The sequence below is a fragment of the Anguilla anguilla genome, chromosome 8 (assembly GCF_013347855.1).
Source record: "Anguilla anguilla isolate fAngAng1 chromosome 8, fAngAng1.pri, whole genome shotgun sequence".
NCBI classification, from domain to species: Eukaryota; Metazoa; Chordata; class Actinopteri; order Anguilliformes; family Anguillidae; genus Anguilla; species Anguilla anguilla.
The window spans coordinates 22,756,512-22,774,677 of NC_049208.1; the positions used below are offsets into that span (position 1 = coordinate 22,756,512).

At 38.8% G+C, this 18,166-nt stretch overlaps 1 protein-coding gene across 9 annotated transcripts in view; it reads left to right on the top strand.

Annotated features, from left to right (window-relative positions):
• Nucleotides 1-18,166, top strand: part of st18 (ST18 C2H2C-type zinc finger transcription factor) — a 101,752-nt gene that overhangs the window by 41,720 nt on the left and 41,866 nt on the right. For 6 of the 9 annotated variants that reach the window (XM_035431020.1, XM_035431021.1, XM_035431023.1 and 3 more), the window contains one exon: nt 14,926-15,035. In XM_035431020.1, the coding sequence (XP_035286911.1) occupies nt 14,926-15,035 (110 nt within the window). Of the gene's footprint in view, nt 1-3,997; nt 4,024-14,925; nt 15,036-18,166 lie in introns of all 9 variants that reach the window. The other 3 variants (XM_035431027.1, XM_035431026.1, XM_035431025.1) reach the window with 1 other exon arrangement.

Here is an 18,166-nt window from a genome sequence, read left to right on the forward strand (position 1 = left end):
GTGAAATGAAAAAAAAAAGAATCTGCCACATAACACTGAAATGTGCCGGTCAAGGATAGTGTTGCTCATGTTTTATTGCGCTTGCATGTTCTGTTTATTTTTTTTTTTCTGTAGTTCTGTGTTATGGCCCACTGCACTGGAAAACACGTTCTCTACTGAACATGACAAGCAGAATGCTGGGAACTATGGTGACTGTTAAAAATGTAGATTAGAACAGAGATATAGAAGCAGGGAACTAACTCACACCGAGTAAATGGGCGTCTGAGTAAATTTGCCTTAGCAGGTATGCTAAGTAATTAGTTAAATCTAAACGCTAGCTGTAAGAGGAGATGTAAGCACACAGTTAGCAGTAATGAAACCTTGTAATGAAGCGGGGGAATTATCCATTCTTTTGATGCTCTCACAGTACTGCAGAAGGATCAGAAAGCTGACAGAATTATCTGCTGTTGCAGTGATGAGCAAATAGACACCTCTTCCCTTCTCGCATTCTCCTCTGTCTTCCTCCTCCCTTTTATTCTGTTCTTTAAACCCCCAGACATAGAAATGCCAATGTGCCACACAACACGGTAGTGCCACCTCTCTTCACTTCCACCCCAGTTTGAGAAGTAGAAGGCGTCCAGGGCAGCTGTGGAGCGCAGTCTCCCCTAATGCAATGGGACAGAATTGGTGAATCAGCCACGTTCGCAAAAAGCAAACGTTTACTTGACGATGTTTCGGGGGTGACACCTGTTCATGGTCTCACCTGCGAACGAACGCAGCCGAAACGACAGCTGTTAAAAAGACCGTAGCAGCTGGCGCCGGCTAGCTTACGGCTATCCTCTCCTCGCGGCCGGACCGAACTTAATGGCCGCAGCCCATGTCGTGAGGAACCGAGCCGCGGTCCCACTTTCACACCTGCCGTGGCCTACATCTCAGTAGTGCCGCCCGGATAATATCGAGCGCAGAAACCAAAGACGCAGCCACTGTACGACACTGAGCAAAGACAAAAGACACACGCGATTTACATCATAATCGCATCAAGCTTTAAAAGACCCATTGAAATACAAGCACCTCTGCAGTTTCTCCCGACGGTTCCAGCAGTGCCTGGGCTTCGAGCGACTGCGCAAGTGTGTCGAAAACGTGACTAATCCGGGCCTCGCCTGCGCCATTCGGCCTGTTACCTGAGCTGTGGCACAAACTTCACTCAGCTAATCCAGGGAAATGAGTTCTATGGATTGAATTCAACAAGGTTTCAGAAACGGTTCCATCTGCTGCAGAGCAGCTGGTGGAAGGATCAAAGTAATTAATTACTTAATTTCTGATAAAGTATTCCAGCGAAAAATAAAATAGCTGTTAATATGGGCTCTGAAAAATCTATTTTAAATCCTAATTCTACAGCACGTGTAAGCAGTCCTTGGAACAATGCTGCAATTAGTCAATTTTCTTGCAATAGTCTGTATGATTGCGATTATTATGAATTATTATGTATTGGGCAGGAGTAAAGCAGCATTTGATGCTGTGATTGAAATTTTGGAAGAAAGTATGAGCTCCTGAATACAAACATCCAGTGAAAGAGTTGTGTTGTCAGATACTTACCAAACATCAGCTTGGGCACAGTGCAGCTACTCACACGTTAAGCTAAACTGAGTTACATATAGCAACAGCATTGCTACATTATTGATGAATAGATACTGTACAAAGGTAGTTTGTGGGCATCGTTTGTGGTAATTTTCTGGTTTGCTGGTGTGTTTGTCTCTGAACGAAGCAATTATAATTATACAAAGTGGGTAACGACAGTGGTGCACTTCCTGGTTTTCATGTAGAATTACTTGGCACTCTAGCTACCTGAGGCTTAAGTGTTGATGAACAAGAAAAGAAAAAAAAATGTGTGGAGATTATTGATTACTCAGATATCACCATTTTATGTAACTTTCTTCTGCATCAATTCCTGTTAAACACAAAAGAGATGCCAAACACTCTCTAAGTGTTCCTTTCACCTTTGTAACAGTCATTGTAGTTTTATAATCATGATATCACTGTATGGCTTGCTGTCTATTTTAATAATCCTTTTTTGTTGCGGGGGGAGTTTGTCATTTTTCACAGTGGGAAAAATACACAGAAGTTAGTGTTTTGTATTATCTCACAATGTATGTAATGCCAAGGGCAACATGTGAATGCAAAACTATCTTTCCAAGGGGCGTCATGCCTGTACTTTATCGTTTTTTATATAAATCAGAAATGAAAAGGTAGTAATATTCAGTACTTCTCCCCATGATGTCCAAAACGTTTCAATGAATGCATTTAAATCACTACAGTTTCACTATTAATTGCATTCCGACCCACAGCTTTAAAAAGCGATAATCTTTCAGAAATATCACTGCGACACACTGTTTAAGTTTTATACCCCTGACATCCAGGAGCTGTGAGCTTTGTTTCTAATTAAAATGACATGGTATTTTCCTTTTTTTTCTTTCTTTTTTCAGAATATATTCTAGCATTTACCTTAATTGTAGTGTTACCTCATTGGCGGAGGTTTTGTTTGTTGGACTAACTATAAAGGATCGGCTTGTACCCTTGTGGGTTGGGGAAGAATTAGGATTTATGAATTTATTTCCTCTGTTGTATTGTTTAAACAGCTTTGGTTTAGTTTTGATCCCTTCCACTTGCCTTTGAGGCTGTTCCACCGTGTCAGCTGTTGACTGATAGTAAGAGAACTGCCTCACAGTATGAATGAAAGAAAACTAGCGGTTGGTAAACACTGATAAGGGATAAATAGAAAGCGGTCAGGCAGAGATAGTTCAGTGGGAGCCCAGATTGTGTGCGGTCTGTTAAAATGAGATTCTGAGCCTGTCCTTTTCTATTCTCCCTTTCCCCCTGTTTTGCGTTTGTCTGGAAAATCTCCAGTGACCTCGCACAGTAGTCCCAGACTGCTGTATTCTTTTTTGTGTTTTGTTTTGTTTTCTAACAAGGGTCAAGTTGGCCAATAGACATGTCCCTGATGCTTACGGACAGCTGTCATAGCTGCAAGTACTTACAATAATTCATTTTGCACGGAATTAAAGGACTCTACCATAAACACAGCATCGGGGGAAAAGAGAAGAGAGACAAAAAAATGTGTCCAGCATTATCACAAAATGTTCAGCTTTATATTTCCGTATTACTTGTTGTCCTTCTGTTTTGCCTAAATGCTGTTCTTATTCGCTGTGTTTGTGGCCGGAAAGATTATAATCATTATTTATATGGTCAATACTGCTATTTTCATAGCAGCTCTGAAGCCAGTGACATTTTAAAATAATTGTTCATTAGTAACGTTCTGTTGGTTTATTAAATTGAGATGCCTAATTTTTGTTGTGACCAGATACAGTATAAAATTAATTTTCTATACCTATATATTTGCTGTAAAGAGGTTTTTTTATCTTTATTTATGATTTAATGTTTGTAGCATTCCCTATTTTATCTTATTTTTTTAGTTTCTTTAAAGAGATAGAGATGTAGTTACTCTAATAAAACTTAAAAGGCTATTGGCATGATAGTTCTAAATTATAATCATTGTAGGGTGAAACTTTCACAACACATATTATTTTATTTGAAATAAACTACCATATTAAGAATGAAATTTGTAAATATTACTACTTTGCCTCTTGTCTAAAACTGCATATCAAACTCGACATGCTGAAGTCCTTATTTTGAGGCAATCTGTTCTTTTTTCAGTTTTTTTTTTTTTACCATTGATTTTTTGAAAATATCCATCTTTTATGTGATTAAAAAGACCTTCAGAGGTCTAACCTTGAGGGTCACCATGTGGTGTATTTACACAGAAAATGTTTCAGCCCATTGTACCCCGGCAGCTAATGAGATTGGTCGTTAAGTGAATGACACAAAGGCTACAAAAAAAGCTTAGCAGCTCCGTAGAATATCACAGTGTCCCCGCGCACCACGCGACAGCGACACGCTGGACTAACCTACTCCACCTCTCTTTCTCTTCTACATCACTGCCTCCTTGATGTTACTATGAAAGGCAGAACAAAGGCTAAAAGGAACACGGTAAGTCAGGCTAACAATTTTTGCCCTGTGGAAATCGGGAAATGTGTTTGTGTCTGTGTTTGTGTGTGTGAGGGAGCATCCTTGCAGTGTCAGAGTTGTGCTCCAGCAGATAAGCTGATTAATGAGACGTTATTGTGCTACCTAAAGACGCTATTGCCTCCCAGAGAACAGGTTGCGGGTAGTGTGACAGAGTATGAAAACGGCACATTCAGACAAAGTTTAGACTGCCGTTTCTTAACTTCTGCTTCCCCAGCTATTGCTCTGAATATCGAGCTCTGATGGCTGGTTCTGGTTGTTTCTTGTAACTTAATGAACAACACTATCTGCTTTGTGTCATCCAAGTATGCCTGTCAAGATAATTTTGTGATCCTTTTGAGTGTATATATACAAACATCCTGTATAACAGCATATAAATAAATATATATACGCCGTTATACAGAATGTTTGTGGTGTAATTATTAAATGTTACTTAGGTTAGCCTGAGCTAGTCGGTAAAACTCTTTAATATTTGCTGTTCTGTAAGTTTTTTGTTGTTGTCGCTCTTTCACTGTTCAAAGGTGGACAGTGAGTGTTAGCTTCACAAACTAACAGCACCATAACATTTTTTCAAGCACCCTAAAACCATGTTTAAAAGCTGTGCTCAGGCTGAAATCAATAAAAGCCCTCAGGGTTTGCTTGTGAAGAGTAGAGGCAGGAAGTTACGCAGATGTCTTTGTTTCTGCTGTGTTTGGAGATATCGCTGTTTGCTGAATATTTTTGTAAAGTGGCTTCTCTGAAATATTTTCTTTACCGTGTACATGGAAAAAGTTCACAATAATTTATAATGGCTAATACAGAAGATTATTGGTCCAGATTGTCCTGTCTCTGCAATTATCACCACAGATGCTTGTATTTTATAAATTGAGCAAAATATAAAAAATGGCATTATAAAATGTTAATATTTATTTCATTATTTTGTTCGTAAATGAGTGACTGATAGAAGGGGGCAGATCAAACATTACAATTAAAAAAACCATCATTATTTCTGGAGCAAAATCAATTATATGAATACATCTGACCTTTCTTGACAACAAAATAACAGATTCTGACAAAAAAGCCCTCTTGCTGACTGTCGTCTGACTCATTATTTGAACTCTGTCCTGCATTTAGGAAGTTGAAAATGTCCTGAAGGAATATGTCTGGACCTGCTGTGCACATAGATGTTTGGGGGGGGGTCTGGGTATGGGGGAGCGCTTTAAGATTTTAAAGTGACATGCATTCAGTGAACTTTAACTATTCAGGCAAAAAAAGTGACCCCAATTTAAGTCCTCTGAAAGGAGAGAAACTAAGTGCACTGAGGCGAAGTGAATGAACTGCTTTCATTTGTTCTGTTTTGTACATGTGTGTCATAAAGACAGCACCAGAAGAATATTTTCTTCTGGAACATTTTCAAAGAAAAGATTCAAAAATAGAAAGAGCATATTCAAATCTTCTTGTAATACACTTTCATATTTTTTTTAGAGTATTAGCATGTATCGCAAGTCACATGCCCGAGAGAGGTAATGGGTTATATACTACATTATAGTCCCATCTTTTTTTATTAAATCCTGGAGTTAAGTCAAATTTACATTTCGTTAAAGATTATTCATTTTATTGATGCACATAATCATCATCATGGACCATCTGCTGACATAGCAAGCTTGGTACAAACTCTCCATATAGCCCTGGTAACCTTTTAAGTATGAAATAGTCAGGGCTTAATTCAGTCTTATCCTGGAAGGGGGGAGTCAAAATAGGAGGGTAGTTGACTTACATTACCTAGACAGTGGCTGATGCATTATCTGACACTAAGATGTGCTTGCTATCATTGCAAGAGCTGCCTAGCAGGCATATGTTTAAAACAGCACAATTGCTTCTCCCTCTGTGCTATCACTAGATGATACATTAATGTGTTCTTATTTTCTCTAAGATTCTGTGATATATTATTTCTCAATAAAGAATTTGCAGAAAAACATACTAAGAAGACCTATGCATTTTTTTGGCTCCCATCTCTCACATGGATTAATATCACAATTCCTTAAAAATAAACTAGTCTTTGCAGTTCAGACAATATGCAGTGCCATTTGTGGAATACTTTTACAGACAGCAGGACAGTTTAAATGTTTAAATGTCTGAATGCCTGAAAAACCAAAATGCAAGAGTAAAATATGACCGTTCAACCTTGCTGGAACCATAGAAAACTGGATATATCATCCGCTGGTTCCAGGTTTCTTTTAAAAAGTTATTTTACTTTCTTTTACAGAGGATTCAAAATATTTTTGGAATATTACATCGTGATCACCTGAGTAATTTTTAGACATAGTGGATGTGGAATTTTTATTCAACAACACTTTTTTTGTATAAATAAACAATTTATGTCCTTAGTGTTTTCCACTGCAATAAACTTTTTTTTTTCATGTTTTGTTTTTTGAAATTTACCATTAGTCTTCTCCTTAACGCATAAAATACTTATGCTCGACTCATTCCAGACAAAGCTTCTTCGAACTGGGAATTCATATGCCAGAGGTAAATCCGAGTTAACACGGATTTATACTGGCATGAGTTAAAGGACTAGAGTTTGTAATCCAGGTAGCCAGGGGATTTTGCCACACAGTGGCTGAAATCACTTAAAACTCCCCTGAACATTCTGAGCCACAGTATCCAGTAAGCCAAGCCGGTATTCAGAACTGATGACAGCACTTTTCAGATTTATCGGCGCTAAACTGTGTGTATCTGTGCCCGTGTGTGACAGAGTTTGACTCTGTGTTTGTGTGCGGAATTTTGCTCTCTTTCATCTCTTCATTCGAATGTCAAATGCGATCCAGGGAGATTCCTTCAAGATTTCAGTCAGGTAGCGAGCGCCTCATTCTGCGCTGCTAGCCCCTGAATTAAACCCGTAAGAGGGGCTGCTTGGGCCTCATTATCTGGATTTGCAAGATATTGGCCGGACGAGATAAGCCCGCAGCCCTCTGGTCCCAGGATCTTGCCAGATTGGTCTTATTCTTCTTTGACTGGGGTACTGTCTACTTGGAAGAGAGCGACTCAATTTTCCATCTGCGCAAAACATAAATCAGTGGTTACAGCTGAAAATAAAGCAGCAGAAGTCAAATTTGACCCATATTTCACCAGCCCTGTCACCCAGTTGCATCTGTTAAGCGAAGCCACGTTAGAGGTTCATACTAATCAAGCACGCCCAAGGACCACATATTTTTTTTCTCTCTCTTTTGGACACACCGAACACGTCAAACCCAGTCTCACATCCGTAAGCAAACATATAAGGGCGCTGTTTGTGGAGGATGAAGACACTGGGATGAAGTGGAGTTGTTTAATGACAGGAACAGCTGACTCATTAGGGGAGAGCAGTGAAAGGTAATTAACCCTGGGAAAAGTACAGCTGCCGTTCGGGCTGTTCATTTCAGCGCAATCTGATTAGGAATCGGTGTTAAAACACTGATTCTTTTCAAACTGCTTTCCACGATAAACTTTTTTTTTTTTCCTCTATCTCCCTCTCCCTCTCCCCCCACCCCCCACCGCCCCCGCCCCCACCCCCAAGGCCCCAAAGCACAGGAGCACTACCTTTTGTGGCTGAGGATTAGCTCAGGCGGTAACTACGTTCCTCCCAATTGCAGGACCACCTGGTAGCATTCATGCGTCCTCGATGATGAAAGCCTTTTCTGAGGCGGGGACAATGGTGCGATGGAAGAGGTTGGAGTAAGGATTATGCCGTAGTGATAACAGAAAATTATGGATGGAAGTTCTCCTCCAGTAACACCTGTCCTCAAATTTGTCATCTTTGCTCGCATTGTTTGTGGGGGCCATTGTAGCTGCAGCATATTGTAAAGTGGAGTGTTTGTTCTGTGTGGTTTTTTTCAGTTTTTGTTAGCTGCAGAGCTGATTTATGATAACCTCCATTTATACTCTCATTACGTTAGTCAGCCACAAAGAGTGCTTGTGCACTCACCCTAAGGTTCTTGTTATGTGTTACAGAATAAAGTCAGCTTTCTCGCGTGGCTACGTCAGACTTTGTATTTAATGTACAGCAGGTTCGTCTGGCCATTTTCTTCCTGGTAAATATAACTGGCAATGTCCAGCTCATTTTTGAGCACATCTGATAGGCGTGGAAGCAGTGGAAATGATCCATTTAATCAGTATTAATTGAAATTCAAGCAACGTGCGAAAAAAGGCACATAAGGATTCCTATTTAACAACAAAGTTGCATTCCTCTAAAGAGAGAGATGACAATTGATGGCCTTGACTTACTGTATGTGAAGTAACCTTGGAATAAATGTGTGCGCGCTTGTGTTTCACCGTGCAAATTTACAACTTCAGCTTAGATACACTCTTGTTCTATTCAGTTATCTTTATTGCATTTTGTGGTTTGGTTCTTAAGGATAATTTACGCATCATAACTGTTTGAAACGCTGTCCTGACAGGACATACATTTAATTGCAAAAGGGAGCCAAGACAAAGTGAACCAAAATTGATTATCAAAAAACGATGTACCATTTCAAAGAGGGCCGCCTTTTAGAGGACTGAACCCGCTCTTATGGGGGGAGTTATGTGGGGAAGGCCCGTCAATGGAAGGTTCAGTCCCCACTTCCTGGCCCCTGTCACTCGATCTGGCCCCCGCCCAGTTTGCGGAAATTTACTGGGAAACCTCGTGAATTATTCTGGAGGAAGAACACAGGATTAGCAGCCCGCTTCGGTGGAAGAGTCAGCATCTGATCCTCTCCTTCGTCCTCTGCTCTGCATTTCCAATGACAACTTTCCCCTGTAGTTATGCCATCGCACCACATTAGTGAAGTGATTGTGGCGAGCCAGGCTTCTTATTGTGTGTTAGGGATTCTGAGAGCCTTTTCTTTAATGAAGCGTCCCCGTCTTGGGGAAGTGATAAAAAGCAGCACCCCCTCCCCCCCCCCACGCCCCCACCCCCCCTCCCTTGTAAAAGTCCCAATTTGGCAGAAACTGCAAACACTTTACTTGGCGGGCGCTCTGGCTGCTGGACTGGTATATCTGAAATCACAGTTGTCTTCAAGATTTCCGCTTAGTGTGCATCAGGCTGCAGCTCCCCACGGAGAGGGACTTGCTAGTTAACGGTGATTTCTGAAAGGTCCTTGGCTTTTCGTTTCGTAGTTTTATTCCCCTGTTAATTTGATCTGCTAATGAAAAGTGGACCTACAATGCTTTAATCTCATAATTGCTTTTGCGTTTTCCTTCCAGCAATATTTCAGGGCCTCTCAGAGTTTTCAACCTTTCACTCTTAAATATGCTAAACAACTGTCAATTTGTTTTCTGATGAATTCAATATATACTCTAGATAGATGAGAATTGTGTGACTGCGAATAATTAATAAGAGCTTTTTTTTATTGGGATGGCTGTTTATTAAACCTATAATTTAAGTGCATAAATATTAAACAATAAACAAATAACCCATCCATATCAACTTAGTTCATATTCGGAGATTTGTATCTGGATTGCATTTTGTATTTGTAATATCCAAAAAAACTTGCTTATGCCTGTTTTTCTCAAACTCAACATAAGTAAATGATCTTTCGGCTTGAGAGATTGCTTTGGATTTTGAAAAGCAAATTGGCGGTGAGAAAGTATTTGAGACGAACTTAATGAAAGTGCTCCTTTTAAAGATGAGTTATCTTAAATGAGGGGTTTCTTTCACGGCGTATTGCTGGGCCGGTTGTTAAACTCTGTCTCCGTCTGCAACAGACGTGTCTAAGACATCTGCCCTCTTTGTGTTTCCATGCGCTCTCCCCTATTCACATTCATGGAGAGTTGATGTTATTTAAGCACCCTTATGGGGACAAAGCCAAACTGCCTTATTTCCAACTTTCATAAACGTGTGCGCGCGACGCAAGGCTCGGAACGATCCGGAATTCCGTAAAGCAACACGCCGCAGGGCTAAAAGAATGACAAATTTCAAGAACTGATGCACTGCCAAGCTGATATGTACAACGAATTGTGAACAGTCATGGAAAAATAAAATGAATGTGGCTGTGCATGAATTGCGGGGGGTTATGGTCAGAACGCATTGCGCTTTGATTGAACCCTTCCCTAAGCCTTAACATCTGACGCCTGGGAAAGGCACGAGCTTTTGAATAAAAGTTTATTGTTACTGTGAATCAAGGGATGGTCACCAAAGTCCTCTTCTTTTTTAAAAAGGTGAATCAGGTTTTATACAGAGTGGATTTTTAATGTAATCAATTATCTTGGCTATCATTTCCTGCATGGTATAGAACTCAATCTGTGATCTTTGAGGAAGGTTGTAAGAAACATGCATGGTGTATCATGGCTGGGGCTGCTATGAATAGGAAATCAGAGCTCCCCGCCCCTCCCCCTCCTACATCTGAACTGTCTCTTAGCTATTATTCTAATGTCCAGCTGCTGGCTTTTTAGGGAGAGGGCATCTGGTGACTGAAACTGCACTGGAAATAGAAAATCCTTTTTTAAAAAAAAACTTGTTTATTAAAATTGTCTCTCAGAGTATGGTTTGATTTATTCCCCACGAATGCATTTGAATTTCAATTAAAGGCAGCAAAATCCATTTTATATTACTTATAGTGCTACTTTCCATCCAGTTCTGCTGAATTCACAAGGTTTGTATTACCGCACAATTACAAAATGATAATAAGCGTGTACACTTTTTTTTTGTTTTAAACAATTTACTTGATATATTTATAATGCGAGCCCCCAAAGGAAGGGCGCGGGGCTCTCAAAAAGGAGAACTGCTTATATGTTTCATCTCCAATTATTAGCAGTTCGCTCTGCACTTAGACATTCATTACAAGGAAATATTAAAGTAAATTGTACCATCTCGCCCTGTTTGCGCTTTATTATGCAGAAATAGAAAACACTTAGCATGCGAAATTAATGTGGAAATTATTCCCGGGTAAACTATAAACACGGAAGTTACCCCGCGCATTCACCCTTTTTTCTCCTTTCCCCAGATCAGAGTGTAATTGCCAGTAATCAGGTCTGTTTGCTGCTGATAAAACCACTCTGAATGCGAGGAACCCTCTTTGTGTGATGACTCAATTATGCCAGAAGTGCCTCATCAAACCTGGCCCATCAGCTGCTTTAATAAATAAGGAGGAAAACTTGCTGCAGGCACATTATAATTCCATTCATTCCATAATTAAATCCATTCCAATTTTAACCCTTCCTTCAGTCTGCTTCTAGAAAAGGAAACAAAATTAAAAAATAAATAGAGACACTGACCTTGCTCCCTGCATCCACCCATCCTCATAATTCACGCAAGTAATGCTGCTTAAGAAAGGTTAAGAGAAAAAAAGCAGGCTTTGAAAAAAATAAAAAGAAGGATGTGTATCAGTGCAGATAGAGCGCAAGGTCTTTATTTATTCATTGTTTCTATGTACAGGTTTATACAGTAATTATATTGAAAGTGTTATCTAATCGTGGCAGTCGGTTGTGTGCGGCGTGCTGACGTTTTTACATTTTAGTTTGTGTAATTTAATTTTACTCCATCAATATCCCTCACCCCCTTCTCATAAAGAATATGCAAACCATACACTAACGGTTTCACTTTTTTGAAAAGGTCTTTTAAATCATGTTTGCCCTGCCCTCACCCCAAGTATTAATTGCTTTTACTTAACTTTTCATGCTTTATAGTACATTTGCTCAACATTAAGCCACCATAACTGCTGGCTTAGGATACAAAATGCACACTATTCTGTGATTATGCATGTACATGTTCAGTGCTTACATGAGCACAGGCAGGTCATGCAAGTTTAAAGGAAGACTGGACACACTTATATTTTAGGTCGCTGCCAGAGTGAAACACAAATCAAGGAAAACCACAAAGAAGTAACTTTAAACATGAGTATTTAAAGCAACAATACAGCTACAAATATATCAGCAGTTCTCACCATTATTTTGTTAGTGGTCCTTTCTTTAACAGTCCTTACTAATTAATAACATTAAATTGAACTTTGTTCTAAAAGTGTATTTACTTATGTATTGTTAATGCTTGCCGCACAGTTGTAGTGGTGTAGCGTTTTATGACACAAAATAGTTGTTGAAACTACAGGGGTGTCTTCATGACTCACATGAAAATTCGGACAGATTAGGTGTTCTCTTATCACAAATCATAAAACTGCTATTTGTTTAATATTCCTAGATGGTGTTTTCCTCTGTAAGGGCTCTGTCTGTTACCGTTCTCTCACACTCATGCCCCTGTTTGCATGTTCAGAAGTCTTACCACAACATAAAATAGAAATGACCATCCACTGGATAGACTTATGGAAAAAGATGGATAGATGTATGCAAACATATTTTATACAACTTTTATAGCATATATATTCTCAAATGTCATTCAAGTTAAATTATTATTAGCAGTTCAAGTTTTATTGGCTCATAATACTAATACATAATAATAGTCTAAAATATAAAATTGTATCCATATTTTGATTTGTGATTATGACCTGATGTTGATTCAAATTATGTACTACGTTATATGTGCTACGTATCATATCTGAATTATATCACAACAGCTCTTAGTTGTTTGCTTTGGTTAAATCATGAAATAAACCAGTACCACGTAGTTAGATTTAGCCTTTTGCATTTTTCTTTTGTGTTCATTTTTGCCTCGCTGGCGTAAGTCAAAAAAAAAAAAAAAGTTATGCATTGCCCATTCAATGCTGATTGATTCCAACAAGCTGGGGCCAGATATGGGAGTCTTCCAGCAGTAACCCCCTTCACTTTGCTCCCTCTGCCTTCTGCACTGGGAAAGGTAGCAGATGGGGTTAGCACAGAGGGCACTGGCCTCTGACAGCTAGCGGCCTGGTTACCACATAGAAACCCAGAGCATCAGGAAGCTGATTTTCCCCTGAGAAATCCACCCTGCACACAGGCAAATGGTCCTGTGAGAAATGTTATTTGTGAGTGAGTGTGGAGGGGTGGAGGGGGGGGGGGGGGGGGGAGGGTTGGGGGGGGGCTTGGGGGGCATGGGGGGAGCAAAGAACTTAAATTATGATTCAGCAGATGACGTACTGGTTCAGTTATTAGTGTGTCTTTTTCTTATGCTAATGACTTAAATGGGTCCCTTTGGCTCTGTGTGGGGAATTTTCTCAGTGCTATAATTAAGATCCTGTTTTTTAATGCCCTCTGTAACAGCTAAAAGAAATAAATACTTGTGTAATAAGATCTCAGATTTGTTCGGACTCTGTGCTGCTCTTGGCTATTGTGTTCCTCCCTGTTATCCCTCTCAGATGGTTTGTATTAATTACATGCATGCGATGTGATTTCTGTCACACTAATAAGTTGCTAAAGATTTAGCCACATCTTTGCCCTCAAACACAATGGCATGCTTGTCGCTCTCCTTATTCATAATTCCCCTGTACTTTAAACGTAACGAAAGCACATTTGCACTTTTCATTTCCTGCAGTTCCTTTCTAACTGTGCATAACATTGAAATTAATTAGCTTTCATAACAAATGCCTTTGCTCTGAAAGCATTCAGATAGATGGTATTCAACATCAAATAAACATCGCTGCAGTCATTTTACCCAAATTTCAAAAGAAATCAATGGCCAAAGGTGGAGAATGATGATCACTTTAGTCCATTTCTTTACATCCACTACTTAACCACCATACTGCCTTTTGGCAGTGCAATCCACTGTTCTTATAAATTGAAAAAAAAAAATAGGACTAGGTTCTAAAGGCACTGCCAAACCGACACAGTCCTCAAGATGTGTGTGCCTGGCTTGTCGTATGCCTGTAGTTGTTTCTCCTGGTCTGACCCATCCATTCGGTCTAGGGCGGCATTTTCCAAAGTCCATGTAGGGCAGTGTGCCCTGTGATCCAGGAAGCATTGGCAAAGCATGAGGTCGCTCCCCTGCCGGCGCCATGGCAACCGATCAGCACGTGCCGTGAGGTCATTGGCCATCGTGCTCGCCGATCGTGTCAAATTGCCAGCAGTGTCTGAGGTATCATTACACCAAAGTTAAGAAGTGTGCAATGCAGGATGGGAATAATATTTAGACTCCCAAAGAATGAAAAGCTGCTTTAAAGCCCACTGCTATAAGGGAAAGTTGCTTTTGTTTCAAATTTTTAGTGATGTACTGTGTGCCAAAAGGAAACATTGCACCAGTGTTACATTTCAGTGCATTTTAGGCTACAACAAATGTATTAACAGTACATTACAAAAAAAAGGTCTTATAATTATAATGATGAAGATGATGGTGGTGGTGATGGTGATGCTGATGCTGATTATTATTATTATTATTATTATTATTATTATTATTACTATTGTAGTAGTAGTAGTAGTCGTGTTTCTATTATCATCACCATTTTTAAAATTAGGTTCCAAATATTGGACAATGGTAGCTTTTCTGGGGACGGTGCTTTTGTGCGTTTGGATGTCAGGGAGGATATAATGTCTTTAGTACAACTTTTTTCACCTGTATATTTGCCACTTAAATGGAAAGATGGTGCACAGTCACCCCAGACCTTTGAAGGCCGGAGCCCTTTGATACCGTTGGGTCACCTTTGGTGAAGTAATAACATCACCGGCCTTGCGCCATTAGTATAGGGAGCATGTTTGCCAGGAGCAGCACATCAAAGCTTGATTGTGCAAGAGCTCGGGGGATGGGGGAGGGGATGCGTCTGTACGAGCAGTTATAGTGTCGCATCATAAGCCCCCATTTACGCAGCTGTCAGGGGACGATCACGTTTCCGGAAAAGATGCGCACATCCATATGAAACAGACAGAGCTCTGTTTCACCTGAGGACATCTGAGTTTTATGAATGCGTTGGCCTTAACAGCTTTGAATAAAATCTGTGTATATTCATATGTGATGTATTAAATATTATATATATATATATAAAGACTGTTTTTCTTCTTTTCTTTCTTCAGAGAATGAAATTCACACTCACCTTGTGAAGCGAATAAAGAGTTGCACGTACATCGACCAGTGTGGGCTGTGTGAAACATCTTGTGTATCGCCTTGTGTACATCGAGAGAAGGTAACTTTTTTTCTTTAGTTTGTTGTGTTTGTGGAACTTGTTTATGGTTGTTGCTTTGGTGTTAGACATTGGTATGTACAAATGTAGTGTACTGCATTGAAGCAATAATGTGTTTCCACATAGGCCTGGAGTTCTTAACACTGACTAGCTTATAAAAACCACGTGCTCCTTTTTCTCCACATAGTTTTTTTTTTTTAAAGTTATGCTACTGCTACCATTAAATTATCAAACGGTGCTTTTGAAGAAGTTAAGGGTAAGTGTTAATTGAAATCCAGGGCTCAGTGTTGCAGCTTCTTAGCATGAGACCCTGTATCACTGTACTGAAAAATTATGTTTTTTGCAATTAACTGCATAATGTTGAATTATCCCATCATCCTGATTATATACCTTTCAGTCACATATCATAGCTGAGCTGTAGATGTGTTAATTTTTCAAGTAATATGGTCAAATGAAAGTTTTAAACTGACAGTTTTGAATCTCTGGTACTCCCACTATACTCCATTGTTCTTATTTTATTTAAGTGCAAATTCTTTACTTACACTATATATGTATGTATAACTGTGTATTATGTCAATCTGAGATATTACATACATATGATGATTCGTTATATACACAGTTAAATGTCCAGTGTTAACGGAATTCTTGTAGAGTTAGTCCAATATGGGCCATATGCACACTGCAAGAGTTATTTTAACACTGAACATTTTACTGTGTAGAAATCCAATTGTCAGTTGTTTCAACCACTATGTGAGCCCATTCATTTTGGCCCAATGTTCATCTCAAATGAGCCTGGTTTTAGTGAGTGGTAGATTTGTGGGTATCATCTCTCTAAACCTTTCACTGTTAATAACTAGGAAATGGGTCACCTGAAAGGTCAGTTCAAGTGTTATGGTTGAGCAGATGGGTGTATGTTTTCCCAATATGTATTTCATAACAGCTGTAGTCATAATACCTTCCTAGCAACAGCGCTTATATAAAATATCAACAATATATGTGTTCTTATCAATTCAATCTTCCTTTTTTAGATAATAAACCATATAGTCAAATCTGAATAGGTTTTATTTGGAAATTTATTCTCATCCTTTACCCTTTGATATTTCCAGTCATCAAATTTTTCCAACAATTTATTTCAGCAATGAAAAAGGGGTTGATTGTTTTTGATGGTATCAGTTTGGTTAAAGGTCCAATTAATCATTCATTAAGTGAAAGGGGGTCTCAAATATGCAAAAGAACTACAAGAACCAGAAACCTTCTTCTGGTTCCAAGCAGACACTCCTCTTTCTTATGAGTGATTAGCCAGTTAGACAGCTTTCCAACAGGAACCCATACCACACGTACCTATCATTTCCACATTTTTGGTCCATACCAAACATTTAGGTTCATACCAACTTTGAAGCATGCACCTTTTTTGATGTTTAGAGAGAAAACAAGGTTATTGCATCACTAAGTTCCAGCAACTGCACTTTTCTGCAACTTGGCAGTCACAAGAATGACTGAAAGGAGCCCCTGAGATGTGCAATTGACTAACTTCAACCAACTGGAAGATTATTTTGTTTCTGTGTCAAAGGCCTGTGATTGGCTTTATATTTGTTGTCATTGAAAGGGCATGACAGCTCAGCTGGGTGCTATATCTTTAGGTAGCATTAAGTTTCTGTTGCTGGTATGCATTATAAAGAGCCATGCCTTTTTGCTATGTGCTGTTTATATGTTAAATCCGTTTCCATTTCTTTCATCCAATGATAAATGGGCTCCTTAAAATATCTCTAATCTTTAATGGAATGATAAAGCAAAGTTGTTCGTGAGATAGAATTGTTGGTCTGGATGTTTTAAAAAAAAAATTTTTTATATTCATCGAGCCTTTTATGGACAAATCTAATTCCTGTCAAATTACTGTCAGAAACTACTGTGTTAATTTGTGTGTATATAATCTGTAAAAATTGTCTTGTGGTAGGTTGTGTGCTGTGTAAATGCATTTCTACTGTAGAGTAATTGGTTTGGATATCTAAATCCTCATATTGTTTAACATTGTTGCATTTTTAAGTTAACATGAATGTTGATGTGTACAGTATTTCTTGTAAAATAGAGTTTTATCTATAATACATTTCCACATTATCTTCATATCTACTGTTGCAAATTTTTTTCAGTACTACAGTATACATTTGAAAAAAAAAAAAAATATATATAAAACGCTTTTCAGACACAACTAAAGACTGACTAAATTATAACCAAAAATTAAGTACGGATATGTGATTGGTTTCAGTTTTTGTTAATGTACTTCATAAGAAAATAGCTAGTTAAATGAACATGGTTGACTTTTTCAAACTGCTAGGTTACCTGGAAATGAAATTCCAATTTGTTTGAGCTCAACTACGATGCAGCTTCTGAAAACAGCGACATTCAAACCAATACACACATTACACCAACTAACAGTCAGTCATTTCTTCCAGTTTCTTTTTTCTCTTGCCCTTCAGAGCAGTCTACAGTACGAAACAAAGCATGCAGGAATACTTCTTCATCTTAAATCACAGTTGGCACTTGAAACAGAAATGAAGGCTTTACCCCAGTTTGGTTTATTTTGTTCTAGCCATGTCTTTCTAGTTTCATAGTTGTCTCCCTGAGTCTACAGACTGCATAAGCAAATATTTCACTGTCCGGTAATGATGGACACAGGCCTACCGGCTAATGAAATATGCAAATCCCCTTGGGCCTGTCATGTGATGAGTATCTTTCATCTGTTTTTAGATATGTATTATTTTCATCCTTCCAAAGACGGACAATGCAGGGGACAGAATTCAGTGGTTAAAATGTGAATGCTCATAGAGAAGTAACTGAGAATTCTCAATTGGGTTAAAAAAAATAGTTAAATTATAGAAGAATTATGTAACAGACAGCTTGCCTGTCATACATTTCCACACCAAGCAGTTGTATGTGTAATATATGTAAATGTCATGTTGTATGAATTAATCAAATTACATTTAATTAATAGATTTCATTTAGAGGAGTTTTATTTACAGGGAATGAAAATTTTTAATTATTGTGTGTGTGTGTGTGTGTGTGTGTGTGTGTGTGTGTGCATTTGTCTATCTCACACACATATTGTTTTTTTATCCTTGCCTGCGGACTAAGACAAT